At 48.6% G+C, this 24158-nt stretch overlaps 1 protein-coding gene across 4 annotated transcripts in view; it reads left to right on the plus strand.

The window, feature by feature from the left end:
- Positions 1 to 24158, plus strand: part of MAST3 (microtubule associated serine/threonine kinase 3) — a 103165-nt gene that overhangs the window by 25002 nt on the left and 54005 nt on the right. The window contains exon 1 of one of the 4 annotated variants that reach the window (XM_056822115.1): positions 18217 to 18446. The exons of 2 other annotated variants lie outside the window; for them this stretch is intronic. In XM_056822115.1, the coding sequence (XP_056678093.1) occupies positions 18358 to 18446 (89 nt within the window). In that variant the 5' untranslated portion in view covers positions 18217 to 18357. Of the gene's footprint in view, positions 1 to 18216; positions 18447 to 18668; positions 18800 to 24158 lie in introns of those variants that run through there. One more of the 4 variants, XM_056822117.1, reaches the window with a different exon arrangement.

Genomic DNA, 24158 nt, shown 5'->3' on the forward strand with positions numbered 1-24158 from the left:
TTCTTAAGAGAGAAGGGCCATGGCTAGGCAATGGGGGGTTAAGTGACTTGCCCAGGGTCACACACCTAGGAAGTGTCTGAGGCCAGTTTATAACCCTATCTTAATGGGTTCCCCCTGTTTTGTAGGTAAGAGTAGGGGATTTACTCCCTTTACAAAGATAAGGAAGGAAACAAGCATTCAGCACAGCACCTACTATGTGCCATGCTTCACAAATATCATCTCCTTTGATCTTTAGAACAACTCTGAGAGGTAGGTGCTATTATTGTCCTCATTTTTACAATTGAGGAAACGGAGGCACATGTCTTACTCATGGTCATAAGTGTCTAAGGCTAGATTTGAACTCAGGCCTCCTGACTTCTTTTCATGAAGCACTTAGCTGAGGTTCTTTTTTCCCCCTTTAAACCCTCACCTTCTGTCTTAGAATCACTACTCTATATTGGTTCCAAGGCAGAAGAAAAGTAAGGACTAGGCAATGGGGGTGAAGTGACTTGCCCAGGGTTATAAGTGTCTAAGGCTAGATTTGAACCCAGGCCTCCTGACTTCTTTTCATGAAGCACTTAGCTGAGGTTCTTTTTTTTCCCTTTAAACCCTCACCTTCTGTCTTAGAATCACTACTGTATATTGGTTCCAAGGCAGAAGAGTGGTAAGGGCTAGGCAATGGGGGTCAAGTGACTTGCCCAGGGTCACACAACTGGGAAATGTCTGAGGCCAAATTTGAATCCAGGACTTCCCGTCTCAGCCTGTTAGCTGAGGTTCTGATAAAGGAAGGGACTTGTCCAAGGTCATCCTGCAATCTCTGGTTCTTGAAGTAGCAGCATCTCTACAATCATATATTTTAAGCAATAAGAGGCTTTTGAGGTCCTGTAATCCCAAATTCTCATTTTATAGGAGGGGAAACTGAGGCCCAGAGAAGTTAATCGACTTGCTCAAGATTTAAATGATGAGAGCAGTTGATTTGAACCCAGATTTGAGAGGATGCTCTTAACTCAAATCCAGGCTTTGTTCTAAGAGCAGCTGACAGTTTATAGGCTCCAGATTTAGAGCCGGGAGGGACTTGAAAGGTTATGTTGTGTAAGCCCCTCATTTTATAGATGAGAATCTGAGGCCAAGAGAAGTCATTTGCTCCAAACCAGACAAGTAATAAGTGGCACAGGAGAGATTTGAATTGGAGTTCTGTCTTCAGATCTAGCACACTTCTCCATATCACCCTGTCAGAGGGAGGCTGAGATTCTTGGCCCTTGGAGGCAGCTAGATGCCCAGAGATGGGAGGTCCTGGGTTCAAATTTGACCTCAGACACTTCCCAGCTGTGTGACCCTGGACAAGTCACTTAACCCCCAATTACCTAACCCATATTACTCATTTGCCTTGGCACCAGTACACAGTATTGTTTCTAAGATGGAAGGTGAGGGTTTAAAAAAATATGGGTCCCTTGACTCCCAGGGCCATCTGGTGGCTCATGTCCAGCTGGGTCTGATCCCTGCCAGGAATGAGGCTGACCCTCCGGGCTGGGTCAAGCCAGAGGAACAGCTCCAAAGGGGCCGGGCTGGTAGCTGTGGAGCCTCTGCTTTCTGGAATTCAGGAACCCAGATCCCCAGGCTCAGTGAGGAAGAAATATTCCTTTCCTCTGCCCATCTGTTAGCTCTAGCAGCCTCCTGTTGCCTCTGGCCTCCCCAACAGGGCCTGGAAACTGCCAGGGCCCAAGAGTCATGGCGACCAGAAGGGAGAGGGAATCCCAGCTGTCTTTGTCCCTCCAAATCCCACACACTTGGCAGGGAAGCAAGACAATGATTGGAGGCACCATGTTGTGGTGGAAAGACTGCTTGATTGGGAGTTAGGAGACCTAACTGGCTCTGCCACCTCTTATTACCTGGGGCAGTTATGGCACTTCCCTGCAACCTCAGGGTCCTCAGCTATTAAAAAAGATGACCAGGAGACCCCTTCCTACTCTAAACCCATGATCCTCAGGGTTTGGAATGTTAAAGTTCTGTAGGATTGCAAGCCAGGCCCAGAGACAGAGGTCCTGGGTTCAAAACTGACCTCAGACTGTATGACCCTGGGCAAGTCACTTCACCCCCCTTGCCTAGCCCTCAACACTCTTCTGCCTTGGAACCAATACACAGTATTGACTCCAAGACAGAAGGTAAGGGTTTCAAAGACAAAAGTTCTGTAGGTCTGAGATTCTATGGGAAGCAAGAGAATGAGGTTAAGAGTCAGGGGAGAGAGGTTGTCTTTGGCCTAGCCTGGGGCAGGGCTAGAGGATGAGACCTTAGAGGATGAGTCTCTGACCAGAGTGTGAAGACCGGTGGGGAAGGGGGGCCAAGGTCTTAGGGAGCAGAAGTGACCAGAAACTTCATTCCTTTCACAGGTTATTTTGAGAGCTGACCCAGATCCTTAAAAAAAAAAATCAAACTATTACTTCCTGTAATGAACAAACAAAATGAGACAGAGAGAAAGAGAGGAAAGAGACAGAGAGAGAAAGGGGGAGAGAGGGGAAGAAGAGAGAGGGAGGAGGGGAGAGAGAGAGAGGGGAAGGAGAGATAGAGAGGGAGGGAGGGAGGGAGAGAGGGGAGGGAGAGGGGGGAAGGAGAGAGAGAGAGAGGGAGGGAGGGAGAGAGAGAAGGAAAGAGGGGAAGGAGAGACAGACAGACAGACAGAGACAGAGAGAGAAAGTGGGAGAGAGAAGGAAAAAGAGGGGGGAGGGAGAAGGGGGAAGAAGAGGGCAGAAGGGGGGAGGGAGAATACTTCTAATCAATGGAATACTTATTAAATACCTACTTTGTGCCAGGTACTGTGTTGAATCCTAAGGGTACAAAAAAAGACAAAAGACAGCCCCTGCCCACTAGGAGCTTCTAAAAGGATCTTCCTAATGAGATTAAGGAGAAATCTAATGGGAGAGACCACATGCAAACAAATATATACAAATCAAGCTATAAAGGATAAGTAGGAAATAATTAACTGAGGGAAGGCACCAAAATATAAAGGGGGTTAGGGAAGACTTCTTGTAGGAGATAGAATTTTAGGGGAAGTCAGATAGGACAATGGATAGAATAAGGGGCTTGGAGTCAAATCTAGCCTCAGGTACTTCCTAGCTGTGTGACCCTGGGCAAGTCACTTAATCCCAATTGCCTAGTCCCATTATGGCAAAACCCATGGCATGTGAGCCAAAACCTAGAAGGCAGGGGGTGGGGCACTGGATCTCTGAGTCATCTCCCTACCTAGGTTTCCCCCACCTTCCCCACTGGGCTTGGGCAGCAGTCCCTTCACTTTGTGCCCCCCTCCTCTCCAAGATGGCTGGGTGCAGGGGCCTGGATACCCATGGCTGAAAGAGACACCCTCCTCCCCCAACCCAGCTGGTGACTAAGTCCCGCCTCCCCAATGCAGGGAGTGGGACATGGCATACAGTCTGGGGTGGGCAGGGCACAGGGTCCCTAAAAGGTTCCAAAAGGTTCACCATCACCGTCCTAGCCCTTTTGCTGTCTGCCTTAGAATCAATACTTAGTATCCCAAGATAAGGGTTTAAAAAAAAAAAAAGGAAAAGGAAGTGGGATTTTAGTTGAGACTTTAAGCAAGCCAGAGAGGTCAGTAGTTGGTGTGGAGGAGGGAGAACTTTCCAGACAGGGGGGACAGATTGCTGGTGAAAATGTCTGGAGGTGGAGTGTCTTCATGGAATAGGCAGGAAGCCTGTTGTTGGGCTCATGTTGGGGAGTAAGGTTTAAGAAGACTGGAAAGGTAGGGGGCTTTGAAAGCCCCTGGAGTTTGTTCAGCAGGAAGGGGCATGATCTGACCTTCACTTTCAAAGAATCATTTAATGGCTGAATGGAGGATGGAATGGAGCGGGGAGAGATCTGAGGCAGGCAGACACCTACCTCCCACCCCAGTTAGGCTATTGTAATAGTCCAGGGGTGAGGTAGGCATCTGCTAGAGGAGAGACAGTGTCAGAAGAGAGAAGGGGGAGTATTTGGTCTTGGCAACAATTTTGATATGGTTTGGAAGGGGTGGGGGGTGAGACAGGGGCCGCAAGATAGTGAGAAGTCCAGGGTGACTCCTAGGTTATAAGCCTGAGGAACTGGAAGGATGGACGTCATTGTTCTCCCTAGTAATAAGAAAGATAGGAATGGGGAAGGTTTAGGGGGAAAGATAGAGTTCCATTTTGGACATTTTAGGGAAAAGGGGTTAATTTTTAAAGGGTTGAACTTGATTATTTAAGAGTTTGGTCACCAGGCATTTAATTACTAAATCCCAAATGAATTATAAAGTCAGGATGGATCTTCTGGTAGTTTATTTTACAATAAAGAGGGAAGATGTTAAGGAAGAGAGAAAGAGAGGAAAAAGAGAGAGATTCTCTTGAGCCAGGCAGGAGTTCAGAGGTCCCTGCCAAGGGAAAGGAGTCTCAAGATGGTGGGCCCAAGGCCAAGGGAAAGGGAGTCAGCCTTTTCATTCACCACGTGTCAGTCCAGTCAGCAGATCCTTCTGCCCCTCTTCACGGGCTTCAATTCTGTCTACCAATCACAGCTGACACTCTGTTCTAGGACTGCCCAGAAGGCAGTTAGTCAATTCTGATTCGTTACCCACTATCACAAACCTCCTTCTTCATGATTAAGTGGGATATTTGCACTTTGGGTGATTGATCTAAATGGGCAGATCTTCATATTTAACTTTTAAGTACCCTGTTTTGCACTTTTTGTGATTGAATCTAAAAATGGGCAGGTCTCCATACTTAACTTTTAAGTAGGGTATTCACACTTATGGGGATTAAAATCTAAAAATAGACATGAGTTACAATTTAAATCCTCACAATCCGGAAGAGCTAAGTACCTTCATTGTTACAATCAGGGGAGAGCCAAATCCAATCTTCATAAGATATCTCCTGGACATCCAGTTTGAGGTGTCTGAAAAGCAGTTGGAGATCAGCAGAGTTTAGGGCAGGATAGGTAGATTTCAAAATCATTGTGGACATAGAGGTGGAAATTAAATCCATGAGAGCTGATGAGATCACCAAGTGAAGTAGTGTAGGGAAAGAGAAGGGGGCCCAGCACTGAAGCCAGAAAGACATTTATGGTTAGAGGGTATGATCTGGAGGAGGATCCAGGAAGAGAGAAAGAGGGGTCCTCAAATAGGGAGGAGGGGGAGAACCAGGAAAGAGGAAGGTCCCAAAAACCTAGAGAAAAGAGGAGAGAGTGAGCCACAGCAACAAAGGCAACCAAAGATGGTTGAGGAGAATGAGGATGTTGAAAAGACCATTGGATTTGGCAGTTCAAAGTTCATTGGTCACTTGGGGAGCAGTGAGGTGGAATGATGAAGTCACAAGCAGGATTGGAAGGAGTTAAGAGAGTGAGAGGAGGGGAAGTGAGGCTCCTATTGTAGAAGACCTTTTCCAGGGCCTTGGCCATAAAGGGCAGAAGAGATATAGAAGAACAGTTAGCATGTTTGGAAGGATTAAATGAAGGGTTTACTTTTCCTTTTTACTCAGATATTCTATTTTCCCAATTACATGTAGTAACAATTTTCAACATTCATTTTCTGGAATTGTAAGATCCAAATTGTCTCCCTTGGTCCTCTCCAAGATGGAAAGCAATTCGATCTGGGTTATACAGGTATTATCAAGGAAAATGTACTTTCATTTTGGTCATTGTTGTGAAAGAATACTCATATAAAACCCAAGTCTCCAAATAAAAACCCAAATAAACTAAAGTGAAAAATCGTATGCTTTGATTTGCATCCAACTCCCACAGTTCTTCCTCTGGAGGTGGATAGCATTCTTTGTCAGAAGTTCCTCAGAATTGCCCTGGATCATTGTACTGCTGAATAGCCAAGTCTTTCCCAGTTGATCAGTGTATAATATTGGCTATTACTTTGAACAGTGTTCTTCTGTTTCTGCTCATTTCACTCTGCATCAGTTCATGGTTTGCTCGGATCCATAGCTAGGAAGTGTCTGAGGCTAGATTTGAACCCAGGTCCTCCCAACTCCAGACCTAGCTCGCTATCCATTGAGCCATATAGCTGCCCTTCAAATATTTTTATACATAGATCTTTTTCCTCTTTCTTTGATCTCTCCTGGGGTAAATGCCTAGTAGTCATATAACTGGGAGAAAATGTACGCCCAGTTAGTAAGTTTGGGGCCATTGTTCCAAATTCCTTTACAGAATAACTGGACCAATTCATAACTCCCCCCAATAATGCATCAAGTACTTTGAAGCCCATCTTTTGAAGAGAATCTCTGAGTGGAATTGTTCCTTGGGGGTAAAGGACTCATTTTCCCTATGTTGTTGTTTGGTCATGTGATTCTTTGAGGGTTTTTTCGGCAAAGGTACTGAAGAGATTTCCCATTTCCTTCTCCAGGACTTCCAGGTTAAGTGACTTGCTCAGGGTCATACAGCTAGGAAGTGTCTGAGGACAGATTTGAACTCAGGAAGACGAGTCTTCCTAACTCCAGGCCCAGCACTCTATCCACTGTGCCACTTAATTGCCCCTCACACACCGTGCCACATTATACCCACTTTTAGCCCTTCCCCTAAGCCTTCCCAGCATTATCTGGAGAACCCTGTGGATGTGAGAAATGGGCTGAGCTCTTGCTTGTGGCAGCCAGAAGAGGGCAGCATGTCCCAGGGCACCCTGGGAAATCTTGGGGCTGCCCCGATCCTGGGGGCCCTTGGCAGAAAGGAAGCTCCATCCTTCAGGAAGGGGAGGGATGCTCCTGCGCTCCGCTAGAGCTGCCTTTGGACAGCTCAGGACCTAATTAACCATGGCGGGGGAGAAACCTCCTGGGCACCCCGTTGTACCTTCCTGACAAAAGTGCGATAGTGAAACCGACTTTTATACAGTGATCTGCAGCTGAGAAAGTCCTCCTGCTTTACCTCATTTGAATCTAAAACAACCTTGAGAAGTAGAAAAGAGAGAGATTACTGACCCCATTTTACAGAGGAGAAATCTGGGGCTGAGTTGCCCAGGGTAACACAGAAACAAAAGCAGGAAACCATTTATTAGGTGCCTTTTATGAGACAGCCACAAATATAGACCAAAAGACAATCCCTGCGGGCAGCTGGGTGGCTGAGTGGATAGAGACCCAGGCTAGGAGAGGAAAGGTCCTGGGTTCAAATTTGACCTCGGACACTTCCTAGCTGAGTGGCCCTGGGCAAGTCACTTTACCCCCATTGCCTAGCCTTTACCACTCTTCTGCCTTGGAACTAATACACAGTATTGATTCTAAGATGGAAGGTAAGGGTTTTAAAAAAATAAAACAAAACTATTGTTTAGTCATTTTTAGTCATATCTGACTTCAAGAACCCATTTGGAGTTTTCTTGACAGACACTGGAGTGGTTTTCCATTTCCTTCTACAGGGCATTTTAGAGATGAGGAAACTGAGGCAAACAAGGTGAAGTGACTTACCCAGGGTCCCAAAGCTAGTAAATATCTAAGTCCAGATTTTTTTCCTTTAAAGCCTCACTTCTGCCTTGGTACTACTTCTAAGACAGAAGAGCAGGAAGGGCTAGGCAATTGGGGTTAAGTGATTTGCCCAGGGTCGAAGAGCTAGGAAGTGTCTAAGGTCAGATTTGAACCCAGGACTTCCTGACTCCAAGCCTGACATTCTTTTCACTGTGCTACTGAGCTGCCCATTAAAGCCAAATTTGAACTCACAAAAAGAAGTCTTCCTGACTCCAGGCCTGGCATCTAACAATGCCTTCTGTGAATCATCATCTTTTTGCTGGTGGAGGGCATATTGATGGCCGCTGACTGCTCCGGTTGGTGGTAGGGGTAGCTGGGGCATTTTCTTGAAATGAGACAATGAAGTTTGCCACGCAATTGACTCCTCCTTTTATTTGAAAGCAGGGCTATTAAAGGGTCTTCTTTCAATATTGTTGGATCTCAGGGAATAGGGAGGCCTGAGGAGAGGAAGAGAGCTTGGAAACATAGGCGGAGCCATTAGAACATACACCATTAAGTTCCCCCACTTATATGTGTATGGTTTGTGATGCCCCACAATAATTACAATTGTAACATCAAAGATCACCGATCACAGATCACCACAACAGACAGAATAACAATGTAAAAGGTTAAAATATTGCATGAATTACCAAAGTGTGACACAGACACCATGTGAGCACATGCTGTTGGAAAAATGGCGCCCGCAAATTGGCTTCACACAAAATTCCCACAAACCTTCAGTTTGTAAAAAATGTAGTATCTTCAATATGCTATAAATCTGTGACGTTATCAGTCCTAAGGGTTCTCCCAGCTCTTATATTGAGTTCTAAGGGCCCTCCCAGGTCTGACATTCTCTGTTCTAATGACTCTCCCAGCTCTGACATCCTCTGTTCTAAGGTCTCTCCCAGCTCTGACATTCTCTGTTCTAAGGTCTCTCCCACCTCTGACATTCTCTGTTCTAAGGTCTCTCCCAGCTCTGACATTCTCTGTTCTAAGGTCTCTCCCAGCTCTGACATTCTCTGTTCTAAGGTCTCTCCCAGCTCTGACATTCTCTGTTCTAAGGTCTCTCCCAGCTCTGACATTCTCTGTTCTAAGCTCCCTCCCAGCTCTGACATTCTCTGTTCTAAGGTCCCTCCCAGTTCTGATATTCTCTGTTCTAAGCTCCCTCCCACCTCTGACATTCTCTGTTCTAAGGTCCCTCCCAGCTCTGACATTCTCTGTTCTAAGGTCTTTCCCAGCTCTGACATTCTCTGTTCTAAGGTCTCTCCCAGCTCTGATATTCCCTGTTCTAAGCTCCCTCCCAGCTCTGACATTCTCTGTTCTAAGCTCCCTCCCAGCTCTGACATTCCCTGTTCTAAGCTCCCTCCCAGCTCTGACATTCTCTGTTCTAAGGTCTCTCCCAGCTCTGACATTCCCTGTTCTAAGCTCCCTCCCAGCTCTGACATTCTCTGTTCTAAGCTCCCTCTCAGCTCTGACATTCTCTGTTCTAAGCTCTCTCCCAGCTCTGGCATTCTATGTTCTAAGGTCTCTCCCACCTCTGACATCCTCTGTTGTAAGATCTCTCCCAGCTCTGACATTCTCTGTTCTAAGGTCTCTCCCAGCTCTGATATTCCCTGTTCTAATGACCCTCCCAGCTCTCACACTCTGTTCTAAGGGTTCTCCTAGCTCTAACATTCTGTGTCCTAAGGGCCCTTCCTGTTCTGACTAGACTTCTCTAAGGTCCTTTCCAACTCTGATATTCTAAGTTCTATATCCCAAAGCCCCCCCTAAAACATTAGAAAATATAACTTCAGGGTTAAAAGAGCCTTAGGTCAGAATGTCGAAGTATCAGACCTCAAATCAGGAAGATTCATCTTTGTGATTTCAAATCTGGCCTCAGTTACATCCTAGCTGTGTGACCCTGAGCAAGTCATTTAACCCTGTTTACCTCAGTTTCCTCACCTGTAAAATGAGCTGGAGAAGGAAATGGCAAACCACTCTAGTGCTTTTCCCAAGAAAATGCTAAATGCAGTCAACAAAGAGTCAGAGAGGACTGAACATGAGTAAATAACAACAAAAATCTCTGTATTTTGCAGATGTAGAAACTGAGGTAATGACTTACCCATAGTGAGTCACTGGTAGAGCTGAGACTAGAACCCAGATTTCTTGCTACCCCATTCTTAGGTCTTTCTCCCCTGTTGCCTTCTAGTCTGGACTCCACCAGGCTTTATTGCTAAACAGACTTTTCAGAACAGTCAATTCCATAATCCACCGGGCAAAAGAAAGCGATTCCCTGTGTGTTTCTGAATTTAGGTCCAGGTTCACTGCAGCCATCTACCTTTCCAGGATTGACCAGCGAGGCAGGAAGATATAGGACTGATGACATTTCCAAGTGTGGGACTATTTCTGGGCTTCCTTTTCCTCATCATGAGAATGAGAAAATTGAGAGTCTGATTATAAGATCATACACGTAGAGATGAAAAGAACCTGAAGGCCATTTAGTCCAACTCCCTCATTTTACTGATGGGAAAGCCAAGGCCTACAGAGACCAAGTGACTTGACTAAGCTCATCTAGGTGGTAGGTGACTGTGATGGGTTTTAAACGCCGGGTGCTCTGACTCCACAACTCACGCTCTTTCCCTGATCCTCTTGGACACTGACTCTGATTGGGGTACAACTCGAAATAGATTATCCTGTGATTTGCTGCAGAGGTGCTTCTAGAATGTCTAGCGGGGCCTTCAGAGCCTCAGAACCAGCTATCATTCGCTGAGTGTCACTTCCCTTGCTGGGATAAGTCTTGACAAGTTTTAAAATCTGTCCCCGTCTCCTGGGATGGCCAGCTTTCAGGGTACCAACATCTCTCTCCTCAGCCTGAACCCTCTCCCAGGCCAGGGCTTGTTGGAACCTGCTAGCCCTGGGAGGAGCGAAAGATAATCATAACATGCTAGCATGCTCTCCTAGCCATAATGCCTATTCCTGAAGTGCTTTATTATCATATAAACCTCGGAGGATTTCTGGGAAAGAGGCAGGGAAGGGGTGGGAAATTGAACCTCTTCTAAAAGGCAGCCAACCAAGCCAGCGTTGGTTAAGTGCTTACAACGTGCCAGGGGAGAAAGAAAAGCCAAGGACAGTGCTTGCCCTCAGGACACTTCCATTCGAATGAGAGAAGCAACATGGAAACAACTAGGGAGATAGCAGAATAGATGGAAGGTGACCTGAAGCTGGAAGTCATTTGCCCAAGATTGCCCAGTGGGAGGACTGGGATTAGAAACCCAGGCTCTCTTCTAGACCCAGTGTAGCCAGCTGGTGAGCGGCCATCTAATCCATCCTCCAAGTGTGGGCCACCTGGACAATATCCCCAACATATGGTCCTCTAGCTTTGACCTTAACATCTCTAGCTTTAGGAAGCTTCCACTCAATCAACAATTCGTTAAATGCCTACTATGTGCCAATCAATATTTATTAGGCACCTACTATGTGCCAGGCAAGGTACTAGGCCAGTGTTGATGAAGTATTGGCACACAGGCCCAGAGGGCACTTGGCACTTGAGGAGCTGCTCATTCCCCCTCTTCCCAGCGCCTGAGGACATTTTTTGTATGCTCCACCCCTCTGTCCAGCAGTCCAAAGCAATTACTACCTCCCTCCACTCTCTGGGGTGAATGGTGGAGTGGGGCTCACAGAGGCCTTAAATTTGCCCCCTGGCCACTTGAACTCTGGAAAAACCTTCCTTGTACTAGGCTGTAGGGAAATCAAGAAAAATGAAATCACCCTGCCCTCAAGGAGTTTACATGCTCTTCTTGGGGGAAATAACACACACAAGTCAGGAAAGATACATAACAAAGAAAACAAAAAGTAATTTGGTTGGGGGAGAGACTCAGCAACTGAGGAATCTGGAAAGGTCTAATCTAGGAAGTGGTACCTGAGGTGAGCATTGAAGGAAACTGAGAGGCAGAGGTGTGGAAGATGTGCATGGGGGCAGCTTGGACATATTACATGGAGAAGTTTGGAAATGGAATTTCTTCCTATCCTTTTTTTTTCTCTCTTCCTTTCTCTTTCTCTCCTGCTCTTCTCTTCCTTTCTTCATACCTTTCCTTCCTTCTTCCCTTTCTCCCTCCCTTTCCTTTTTTTCTCTTTTTCTTCTTCCTTTCTCCCTTTTTCTTCCTTCATCCCTTTCCTTCCTTCCTACCTTCCTTTCTTTCTCTCTCTTCCTTCCTTCCTTCCTTCCTTCCTTCCTTCCTTCCTTCCTTCCTTCCTTCCTTCCTTCCTTCCTTCCTTCCTTCCTTTCTTTCTTCCTTTCTTTCTTCCTTTCTTTCTTTCTTTCTTTCTTTCTTTCTTTCTTTCTTTCTTTCTTTCTTTCTTTCTTTCTTTCTTTCTTTCTTTCTTTCTTTCTTTCTTTCTTTCTTTCTTTCTTTCTTTCTTTCTTTCTTTCTTTCTTTCTTTCTTTCTTTCTTCCTTCCTTCCTTCCTTCCTTCCTTCTTTGTTCCTTCCTTCCCTCCTTCCTTCCTTCCTTCCTTCCTTCCTTCTTTGTTCCTTCCTTCCTTCCTTCCTTCCTTCTTTGTTCCTTCCTTCCTTTCTTCCTTCCTTCCCTCCCTCCTTCCTCCCTCCCTCCCTCCCTCCCTCCCTCTCTCTCTCTCTTTCTTTCTTTCTTTTTCTTTTTTCCTTCCTTCTTTGTTCCTTCCTTCCCTCCTTCCTTCCTTCCTTCCTTCCTTCCTTCCTTCCTTCCTTCCTTCCTTCCTTCCTTCCTTCCTTCCTTCCTTCCTTCCTCCCTCCCTCCCTCCCTCCCTCCCTCCCTCCCTCCCTTTCTCTCTCCCTTCTGTTTTAATATCAACTCTAAGACAGAAGGGTAAGGGCTAGGCAAAAAGGGTTAAGTAACTTGCCCAGGGTCATGCAGCTAAAGAAGTGTCTGAGACCAGATTTGAATCCTCCCTGCCCTACTCCTGGCTTTCTATCCACCAAGCTACCCCAGTGGAGTACACATATGAAGAACTCCAAGTAGGTTAGCTTGCCTGGGTCAGAGTTATCGAAGGGGATTTCTAATTTATAGCAATTATGTAACTTATAATAAACCTAGGATGGTCAGCTAGAGATGGACTTTGAAGAGTTTTAAATGCCAGACATAAGAATCTCCAGAAGCATTAGGGAGCCACTGAAGTTTCCCGAGCAGGAGAGTGACCTAGTGCAACTTCTACCTTGGGACTTCTTTTACTAAAAGCTGTTTGAAGGATACACCAGAGAAGGAAGAGACCAATTAGGAGACTTGCAGTAGTCCAGGAGGAAGGTAATGAGGACGAAAGTAGGGTGGTGGTCATTGGGGTGGAGAGAAGTGTAGTATTGACAAAAGTGAGGAACTGACATCGGATGGATGAAGGGAGGGAGGAGCTGAAGATGATTCTGAGGTTTTGAACCCAGCTAACTAGAAGGATGTTGGCATCCTTGATCGAAATAGGGAAGTTCTAAAGAGAAGTGAGTTTGGTTTTGGACTATAAGGGAACCCATTCCTCAGTGGGGCAGCTCTGATCCTGCCCCTCCGATGAGGGAGGAAGAGATAGGTATGGACAGAGCAGAATTTAGCAGAGAACATAGCAAGTTAGAACTAAGAGGACCTTGGAATTCTGAAAGTTAAAATTGCACATGTAAAGTTTAAATTGGATTGCTTACTGTTTCAGGGAGAAAAGGAGAGGGAGGAAAAGAATTTGAAACTCAAACTTTTTTTAAAAGAATGTTAAAAATTGGTTTTTACATGTAATTGGAGAAAAAATAAAATATTATTTTAAAAATATAGAGTGTTAAAACCAGAAAGGCTGGGGTCTAATGCTAGAACTGGAAAACATCACGGAACAAACCAAAAAACCAAACCCATCCCCATACTCATTTTCTGCTCTCAAGGATCTCCCAGTCTAATGGGAGAAGCCACATGTAAACTACTATGAATAAACAAGGTACTGAAGGGATAAATTGGTGATAATCTCAGAGGGAAGGCACTAGCATTAAGGGGGATCACAAAAAGCTTCTTTCAGAAGGTGAGACTTGAAGGAAACCAAGAGAAGGAGGTGATGAGGGAGAGAATTCCTAGCATGAGAGACAAATCAGAGTGGTAGTAGTAGTAGTAGTAGTCTCTTGTTAACCGAGGATGACGATTGTCTTTGTGTGTTTTCATCTGTGGTATATAGATGAGTGTGCACAAAGATACTTGTGTGTGAAGGAGATTTAAGTGGAAAAGTCAATGCACAGAGACAGTCCCACTCTCTCGGCATTGGAAGCCTGGGTCCATTGGCATGAAAAGTCATTACGCCTGGAGACTTCCTCAGCTGCATTGGATGGCCCTGTTGTCTTTTGTGCTCCAACACGCCCTAAGCACTCCACAGTGCTTTGCTGTGTCGCCCTCTCAGCCGTTGAACCTTCTTATTGGTTTCTTCCAGGTTCTATACTAGCCTGATGGTAGTGTCAGAGGAGAGAGGGGACATATACAGGAGCTATAAAGATCAAATCAATAGATCTTTTTGTTGTTCAGTCACATCCAACTCTTTATGACCCCATTTGGAGTTTACTTGGTAGAGACACTGGAGTGGTTTGCCATTTCCTTCTCCAGCTCATTTAACAGATGAGGAAACTGAGGCCCACAGGGTTAAGTGACTTGCCCAGGGTCACCCAGCTAGGAAGTGTCTGGGCTCAGATTTGAATTCAGGAAGATGAGTCTTCCTCCTTGGCACTCTTATCTACCTGACTAGATATGGGGAACAAGAGGAAAGGAAGAATGAAGACTTGAGGATAACATAAAGCTTTCAGGCTTGAGTGACTAGGCTGGTGGCACCTCCCAGGAAGAGGGCAGGGGTTAGGGAGGAAGTTAAGGAGGTCCCTGTTGGCCATGTTGAGTTGAAGGTGCCCATGGGACATCTCACAAGAGAGGTGTAGTAAGAAGTTGGAGATGTGAGGCTGGCCAAGTAAATCTGAGAAGAGTCTGAATAGAGATGATAATTAAATCAATAAGAGCTAACGAGATCATTAACAGAGAAAGAGAAGAGGGAGTCTGAGCCTTGGGGAACACCTACAATCAGCGCCATGACCTCAATGAAGATGCAGGAAGGGAGTCCGAGAAAGAGCCAGCAGATAGGTATTAGGGGGGTTAGGAAAGAGCAGTGTCACAAAATCTTAGGAGTCATCTCCAGGCCAGGAGCTAGGTGGCTCAGTGCATGGAGAGCCTTCGGGGTTCAAATATGACCCCAGATCCTTTCTAGCCATGAGATCCAGGGCAAACCACGTGACTCCCATCGCCCAGCCCTAACTGCTCTTCCGTCTTAGAGCCGATTCTAAGATGGAAAATCAAGTTGTTGTTTTTAGGCTGTGGCCTGGTCTAGCAGAGGAGGATGGATGAAGGCCATTCAGGTTGGCAGTAACTGTGGTGGCGGCCGCCTCAGTGGAATGATGAGGTCAGAAGCGGGACTGCTGAGAGATCAAAGAACGTGAGAGGGAGGCATGGAGAATAGAGAATGTAAGAGCTGGGAGGGACCTCCGAGATGATCTAGGCCAACCCCTTGAGTGTACGGGCCCACGGATGGGAAGTGGTTGGCCTGTGGTTACATGGCAAGTACATGTTTGATGCTGGGTGGGGCAAGAGACCCCAGGGGACTGAACAGTTAGTTTGTGGAAGGACGGTGCTCGTTTTTTGTCCCTCGGCCCCTTTCTGTCTTTGTGTGAGCAATCGCCCTCTCCCAAACCACAAATCCTTTAGACACCAAGGAGGCCAAGTGAGAAATGGATTGGAGGAAGGTGTTGTCCAACTTCCTGTTTGATTGCAGAAGACGGTGGAAATTGGGTAAAAAGAATCCTTTTGCATCATTCTGGCTTGTGTCTGAGACACAGAGCTGGCATGAAGGTCCTGAGCTACAGTGGAGGACTTTTTTTTTGGCATCTGAAAACGAGAAAGAATCTAGTCAGAGAACACGAGCTTTACAAATCAGAATGTCAGGGCTTGGAGAACCTTAGAACAGAAGGGTTTTTAGTCGGAAGAGACCTTAGAACACAGAATGTCAGAGTAGAATGTCAGAGCTACGAGGGGCCTTAGAATATAGTGTCAGAGCAGAGAAGAACTTTGGGACTTTAGAACACCAGAATACAACACACTGTCAGACCTAAAAGGGATCATCTGATCTAGTGGTTCTTAAATTGGGGCTCATAAAAGGCAAGGGATCTGTGGATAGATTTTGGGGGGATCTGTTAACTTAGGTGGGAAAAAATACATCTTTACTTTTATATGATTGGTTTCCTTTGTAACCCTATGTATTTAGGCATTTATAAATATTCTGAGGGCAGCTAGATGACTCAGTAGATTGATATCCAGGCCTGGAGACAGGAGGTCCTGAGTTCAAATCTGGTCTCAGACATTTCCTAGACAAAAGGGTAAGGGTTAAAAAAATTCTGAAGAGGAGCCCACAACACAAAAAACTTCTGATGTTGTCCAACTCCCTGTTTTATAGATAAGCCAAAGTGAAGCCTGGGCTTTTTGGTTGGGGTCACCCAGGAAGTGAGAGGCAAGGGGTATAACCCACTATTCCTGGATTCTAGTCTTGTACTTTTTCTTTCCCTACTATACATTCTTGGTTGGATAGTCAGTCAGTAAATGGTTTTTTTTCTTAGAACCCTGATTTTCTGTCTTAGTAACAACTCTTAAGACAGAAGAGCAAGGGTTAGTCTTAAAATTTTTTCCACAGCCCTTGAGTCCAAGGGATAACCTGTAAAGTGGGGCTCTTCTAAACTAAATTGAAAAGTAGCTTTTAAAAAAAACCCTTCCTTCTGTCTTAGTATCAATCAATCAAAGGGCTAGGTAATGGGGGGTCAAGTGACTTGCCCAGGGTCACAAAGCTAGGAAGTGTCTGAGGTCAAATTTGAACTCAAGTCCTCTGGACTCCAGGCCTGGATCTCAATCTGTACCACCTATCCACCTCCTAAACATCTTTAAAATACCTATTATGCGCCAAGCCATGGGAATTCAAAGAAAGGCAAAAAGATAGTCCCTGCCCTTTTGTGAGGAGCTCACAGTCAAAGGGGGATGTGTTTGGGAGTAGGAGATAAGAGATAACATACAAATGACTAGGTACAAACAGATTACAGACAGGGCAAATTGGAGATAATCCACTGAGAGGAAGGCACTCACAGTAAAGAGGATCAGGAGATGCTTCCATGAGAACTTTGCCATCTGTGTCAGAGCCTCTGTGGGTATCAGCTGGACTTTGGGTTTGTGGCTGTCGATTTCTGATCCCTCTTTGAGGTTGTGTGAGGAGGGGAGCGGAAGAATGGAGTGGAAAATGGCGTAACTTTACTGATAACAGCTTGATCAGGACCCAAGCCCAGGGTCATAGCCACTGTCAGTCTAAAACCCAGAAACTCACAGAAGCCCTCCAGCTTCCCAGGGATCCTGCTGAGGCCTTTGGTCTCCCAGGCAGAGGGAAGTGAGCAGGTACCATATTGGCCTACTGTGACCCCGGTCCGCTGATTGCCTTTTCAAGGCTTCAATTTCTTCCAACTCACCTCCCTCTTTTATTGATGAGGAAACTGAGGCCTTGCCGGTATCTAATGTGATGGGAAATTGTTGCACAGGCCCTGGGCCTTATCCCTGGTCTTCCCTGCTCCCGGACCCTGCCCCTAGCCAGCATCTCCAACATTGCTGCTTCTTGGAAAGTGTGAGCCTCACCCCATAAAGCTCAAAAGACTGGTTTGTGGTGATGGTCAAGAGAAAGCCTGGCCCCAGAAAGGGGAGGGACTTAGATAAGGAAGCACCTTAGAATGGGGGCAGTTGTCTTCACCCAGGGTGACTACAGAAACCAGGGCCTGGGTCAGGTATCCCCAGGGGCCCTGGCCAATGCTTAGTCCTCTGCATGGGATACCTTTGGTGTGCTGCAGTCTAGAGCTAGGGATGAGAGGGGAAGGTCCCTGGCAGCCCCAGGGCCATTAGCACATAAAAAGCCCAGGGTGCATGTGGCCCGGGCCTGACTAGCAGCTCCATCCGCACGGAGCCAGGATCTGCCCATTGGTCCAAGGCCTGGTAGTTCAGGTGCAGAAGCTATAACTGAGCCTGCGAGCCCCTGGTGCCTTGGGCTGGTGCCCCTAGGGCATTCCCAGGGCCCTAGGCCAGCTCTGGCTTAGAAGCGAAGGGGGCTGAGGGGTTCCTAGGGCCCGACCAGTGAGGCAGCGGCCTATAGAGTCGGGTGCATGAATCAGGGTTTAGCAGAGATCTTTAGTGCCTGGGCCAGCTCTGGGGTGGCTCCTAGCGTGGCACATCAGTCTTGGGGGCGGGGCATCCCTAGTGCCAGGAGCCAGTGCTGGGTTGGCCCCAAATTTGGTACACCTATGAGGGGGGGGGAGACACCCTTAGTGCCCGGGACCAGCTCATGGCAAGTACAGCTGTGTAGACTGAGCCAGAGTCCTCTCAGCCCTGGGTTGCCCGGGTGACTGGTAGGGGCTGGGCCAACCCACCAGCCCCGCCTCTCTCCCCTTGGGCCCCACTGGTTCAGCCCTCCGTTGCACGTGGGCCGGAGCCCCGCCCAGTCTTCCGCAGCTCAGCCCCGCCCCGCCCCGCCCCTCCCCAGCCGGCTGGCCCGGGGGCGCCGCGAGAGCAGCGGCTGCCGCCCGCCAGCCTGCCTGCCCGCGCGCGCTCCTTCCGCGCGCGCGCGCTCCTCCTCCCCGCCCCCGCGGGAGCCCCACGCGCCCCAGCCGCCTGGCGCGCGCCGCTCGCCGCTCGTCCCCCACCCTCGCGGCCAGCGCGTGGAGCGGCCCTCCCCCACCACCACCCCCGGGCCGGGCCGGGGCATGGCCATGGCCACGGCTGCGGGCGCGCGGCTCCCCGGGCGGCTCCCGGGCCCCGAGGAGCGCTGAGCCCGTCCCCCAGCCCCCGCCCTCCGTGCATGCCCGGCCCGGCCCGGGGGGGCGCCCGCCGCCGCGGCGGACAAAGAGCCCGAGCATGTCGGACCCCAGCTACTGGACTGCCGCGCCGGCCCCCGGCCACCGGAGCCGCCTGGCCAAGGGCGCGCTTCTGCAGCGCTCCAAGAGGTACCGGACCGGGGAGGGTGGATGGGGCAGGGCCGCCGCCGCCAAGCCGCCCGCCGGGATTGTGAGCTTGACCGGGGAAGGGGGCAGGGCGCGTGGGAAGCTCCTAACGGCTCCCGCCCGGCCCTGACCTCAGAGCTTGCTTCCACGATCTCTGGGGAGCGGGGCTTCCCCATCCTGTGCAGGGGGGGTGGGGGGGAGGGAGTTCCTTGCTGCCCATGCCACCCCACACCCCCGAGGCTCCCCAGAATGGGAGGGGCTGCCCTCTCAAACTAGGACCCTCCGGCTGTTAGGGTCCTCAGGGGGATGGGGGCGCCCTGGAGCCGAACGTCCTGACTCAGGATTCCAAGATCGAGGTGAGGAGGGAGAGCATCCCTGGCATGAGATGGCAAGCACACAGAGGGGTAGGGGGGCAGGGAGGCCAGCCTGGCACAGTGCTTTCTGACTGTGGGACCCCACCATGGCAACCAAAACCTCAGGGGCGCCCCCCTTTATAAAGAGGGGAACATTGGCATCTCACCTCCAGGGGCACACTGGTGTGGGCTCTGACTGGGTCAGAAAGAGGCAGCAGGGAGGAGGCTGATGATCTGGGCTCATGCCCGCACCCCCAAGTGATTCATCCCCTCCTCTATTCCTGGGCCAGTCTGGGGTTGGGATGACCCAGCCAGGAAGGCTGTCCCTTGGCAGGACAGGAGGCAGCTTGTGGGGAGAGGGGAACAGGACCGAGTGGCTGGCAGCCTCAGGTGTTACCAGGCCTGATTGTCTGGTTCCTCTAGCAGGGAGCCCACCCCTGTTTTGTCCAGGGGAGCCCCTGCCCCTTGTTGAGGCAACTTGGTGGGGGGGAATCCAAGGATGCTCCACCACAGGATGCTGTTCCTGCGGCTGCCCAGGACTTCAGCTAGGGGCCACCCAGGCCAACAGATTGCATTAGGGCTGAGAGAACAGACCCCCAGGCCTGGCCCCAGCCAGTAGCCTTCATCTCCTGGGGGGATGGGGAGGACCGTGAGCCTCAATTTCTTTCATTGTAAAATGAGGCAGTGAGAGAGCAGCTGTACGTGTATGATTCGGTGTTTCTTTGTTTTTTTAAACCCTCACCTTCCATCTCGGGATCATCCATACTGTGTATTGGTTCTAAGACAGAAAAGCAGTAAGGGCTAGGCTATGGGGTGAAATGACTTGCCCAGGGTCACACTGGTAGGAAGGGTAGGAGGCCAGAGAATAACCCTCTCCAGGCTTGGCTCAATCCACTGAGCCACCCCACTGCCCCTACTCTGTATTTCTAACTTCTGAGCCGCGCGGGCAGGCAGGTGCTTGTGGGTTTCATTGTTTCCTCCTTTTATGGAGGAACAAACATTTCTGAGAGGTGGGGAGACGTGGTCATGCAGGTACTGCAGGGATTCCAGGACTCAGTCTGTACCAGCCCGATCCCTAACCCAGCAGGGCTGGGGAGAACATGAGAGGCAGCCTGGGGGGGGGGTGTGGCTAGCACCACTTGGGCCAAGGAAGATGCACAGAGGATGAAAAATGCTTGCAGGCTGCCCTTCACAGGAAACCACAGCAGTCTGTCATGATGCCCAGCAAGGCCGGATCTCGTATCAGAGCTGGGGAGGCTCCTTCTACTAGAGAGGATCAAAGATGCCCCTAAGAAGGTCCTGACTTAAGAGTCAGGATAGGAGAGCCAAAAGGGCCCTTAGGGCCGAACTACAGTGCCACAGTGTCAGGTCTGGCAGAGAAGGAAAAAAGAAACACGCATTTATTAGGGACCTACTAGGTGCCAGACGTCATGATCATGCCGTTATTATCCCCATTTTACACTTGAGGAAACTGAGCTAGGCAGCGATCAAGGGACTTTCCTGGCTCACACTGTAAGGGCCGGCCCGCATTTGACCTCAGGGTTTTCCTGACTCCGGGGTCCTTAGAACAGAGAATGTCCGAGCTGGGAGGACACACGCAGACGCTTCTGTGGTTTCCGGAGAATGTGGGCCAGTGAGCATCTTTTTACACTTGTGTGTGATGAGGGGACCCGACTTCTGAACATGTGTGCCACCTGCAGGGCCCGAGCGAAAAGGAGACTTTTGGTGGGGGGACCCCAGAGATCCACATTCAGCTTTCTGCTGGGACCTTTTTTCCCCTTTGAATTGTTTCTTTTGCTCAGACTTCCTCTGAGCCCTTCTGGATGGAGCCTAAAAACAATCCTCCGGCCCTCAGGAAGCTCGAAGGCTAAGAAAGCCAGGATTTTTTGTCTTTTTAAAAAATCCTTACCTTTTGTCTTAGAATCCATAGGAAGGAGCCTGTCCAAGGCAGAAGAGTAGTATGGGCTAGGCCATTGCAGTCAAGTGACTTGCTTAGGGTCACACAACTAGGACATATCCTAGATCTATTTGAACCCAGGACCTCCCCTCTTAAGACTTGGCTATCCCCATCTAGCTGTCCTATTTTAATGTATTATAATAATTATTACTGTTGTTATTGTTTTGAAAGCAATGGTTTTTAACCTGGGGGTCATAAACTTTAAAATATATATAACTACAGTATTTTAATATAATTGGTTTCCTATATTTGAATTCCTGTGTTCATCTTTATACATTCAAAAACCTTATTCTGCCATGGGGCCTTGGGCTTCACCAGACTGTCTCAGGAGCCCATGACACAAAATTGAAAGGCCTCCTATCTGAGGAGTATTGAGTGCCACAGGATGGTAGAGGCCTGGAGGAGGAGTGCAGGGTGAAGTTGGGGCTGGCTTCCTGGAGATGACATTAAAGCAGGGCTTCAGAGGATTTCTGGGATCTCCCCAGGGAGAGATGGGCCATTGTTGTTGGGCCATTTTCAGTTGTGTCTGACTCTTCGTGGCTCCTTTGGGGGTTTTCTTGGCAGAGATATCTGAGCGGTTTGCCATTTCCTTTTCTAGTTCATTTGGCAGATGAGGAAACAGAGGCCTACAGAGTTAAGTGACTTGCCCAGGGTCACCCAACTAGAAGTGTCTGAGGATGGGTTTGAACTCACAGCAATGAGTCTCTCTGATTCCAGGCCCAGCACAAGTGCCTTCTAAGTCAGACCAAGACCTCATGGAGGCAGAGGCCCCTGCAGTGTCCTCAGGATTCAGAAACAAGGCACCTTCTTGGGGGAGGCTCCCCAAGGCAGGGTCGAGGTCTGGTGATTTGGGTTTCATTCTTCCACTAATTTCCTGAAAGGTTCAAGAGCTTTGACTATGCCGTCAGAGGCCCTGGGTTTGGATTCTGACTCCTCTGCTGAGCTATTTATTACTTTAGGCAAAGCCATCCGTGCCTTAAGGGCCCTCTTAGCTCCACACAGTTAGTGGCAGAAGGGAGACATCCTTGAGGATGGCTGTTGGCCCAACAAGGCTCTCTGGCCTTGAGCTAGATCTTGAGGGAGAGGAGAAAGTATCCTAGCGTAAACCGAGGTAGGAGCAGCTTCCCCTACCCAACTGAGACCCCTGTCCCTGCAGGGTGGCTTCCTCCATCTCCCTTGGGCTCCCTCTAACCACATCAGCTATCAGCTGAGTGATAACACCATCACATCCTCTCGCCGGGGGCAGGACGGGGAGTGGCTTCTGGTGTTGGCCCAGGGCAGATTTTCCATTCAGTTTCATACACACACCTATGCCCCTGGGAGCCAGGGATGCTGCAAGGCCACCAGGGCAGGGAGTGGCCTGGTCAGTCACTGCCCAGCTCCCCAGCTCGGCCAGACTTCAAACACAGGGTTAGGACTAGCTGGGCACTCAGGGACAGGAAGTTGTGCCGAGGTTTGAGTCACATTCCTCATAAGCATGTTTCTAACTACCCCCAAAGAGAATGGACTGCTTCAGGAGAACCTTAGTTGGACGGATGGATGGATGGATGGATGGATGGATGGATGGATGGACGGACGGACGGACGGACGGACGGACGGACGGACGGACGGACGGACGGATGGACGGACGGACGGACGGACGGACGGACGGATGGATGGACGGACGGACGGATGGATGGATGGATGGATGGATGGACGGATGAAAGGATGGATGGATGGATGGACGGATGGATGGATGGATTAGATAAATAGATGATAGATAAATAAAATGAATAGTTAAATTAGATAATAGAGAAATAAGATAGATGGATGGATGAATTAGATAGATGTTAAATTTGATGGATGGATAGATGTAGGATAGGTAAATTAAAAAGCTGGATGGATAGATAGATAGCTCCCTATCACTTGAGGTCTCCAAGCAAGAGCCAGATGAACCCTTGCCAGCAATTTTATAGGGTAGAATCCTGTGTTCAAGTATAGATTGGAAGACGTAGATGTCCCCAGAGTCTCTTCTTGTTGCTCCCATGGGATCATAGATTTAAAACTGGGATGGTCCTTGAAGGTCATCTACTATAGCCTCCCCGTTTTACATTAGAGGAAACTGAGGCACAGCACTGTTAAAAGCCATTCGTATCCGAAGTAGCAGAATGAGGGTTTGAGCTGGGGTTCTCTGCACTCTCCTAGGACCCCTTTCCAATAATTCAGTAAGTATTTATGAAACCCTTACTCTGTGCCAGCTAGCTGAGGGCTGAAGATACAAAGAAAGGTAAGACAGTTCCTGCCATCAAAGAGCTTACAATCCCAGTGGGGGAAATAACAGATAAACCATTGTGTACAAAGAAGGACAAATAGGAAATGATCAACAGAGGGAAGGTGCTGACATTAAGTAGGAATCAAAAAAGACTTCCTGTAGAAGGTGACATTTTAGTTAAGACTTGAAGGAATCTGGGAGGCAGAGATGAAGAGGGAGACCATTCCAGGAATGGGGAGCAGCCAGAGAAGATGGGACTGGAGTGCCTTGTTTAAGAAACAGCCAGGAGGCCAGTGTGACCAGATCAAAGAGAGCATGGGGTGTGGATAAGAAGGGGGGGGGGTGGAAACTAGGCTGTGAAGGGCTTTGAATGCCAAACAGCATTTTATATTTGCTCCTGGGAGCAATAGGGAGCCACTGGGGTTTCCTGAGTTGTTAGGAAAGTCACTTTGGGCTGAATGGAGGATGGATGGAAGTGGGGAGAGGCTTGAGGCAGGGGTCCAGGTGGGAGGTGATGAGGATCTGCACTAGAGGGTGGTAGTGTCAGAGGAGAGGCGGGGGGTATATGCTAGAGATCCTGTAGAAGTGATTACAGGCCTTGGCCACAGCTTAGATAGGGAGGAGGAAAGAGTGAGAAGGCCAGGATGGCTCCTAGGTTGGAAGACTGAGGGACTGGGATGATGGTGTTCCCCTCTACCGTAATAGGGAAGTTGACAACGTATGGGGCCTCAAGATGATAAATCCAGTTCTGACATGTTGAATTAAGAATAGTTGTAGGAAAGATGGAAGGGATCTTTCTTGCCACCCACCAATCCCCTTGTTTTACAGGTCAAGGGAACTGAGGCCACAGAGGAAAGCCCCACTTGGAGTCGGGGGCAGACCCAGGACTAGAATCTGAGCCCCTTGACTCCCAGGCTGTGGTTGAGTTTTACTTCTACACTGCCTAGTCGTTGACATTCAACAGTGGTTTCATTTAGCAGACATTTGGTGGCTGGGTGGATAAAACCCCAGACCTGAGTTCAAATCTAGCCTCAGACATTTATTTACTGGCTTTGTGACTCTGAGCAGACCTCTTTGCCTCAGTTTCTTCCTGTAAAATGGGGATTTAATATACCTTCCTCGAAGGATTGTTGTGAGTATCAAATGAGATATTA

This window comes from Monodelphis domestica, chromosome 3 (genome assembly GCF_027887165.1).
Source record: "Monodelphis domestica isolate mMonDom1 chromosome 3, mMonDom1.pri, whole genome shotgun sequence".
NCBI lineage: Eukaryota > Metazoa > Chordata > Mammalia > Didelphimorphia > Didelphidae > Monodelphis > Monodelphis domestica.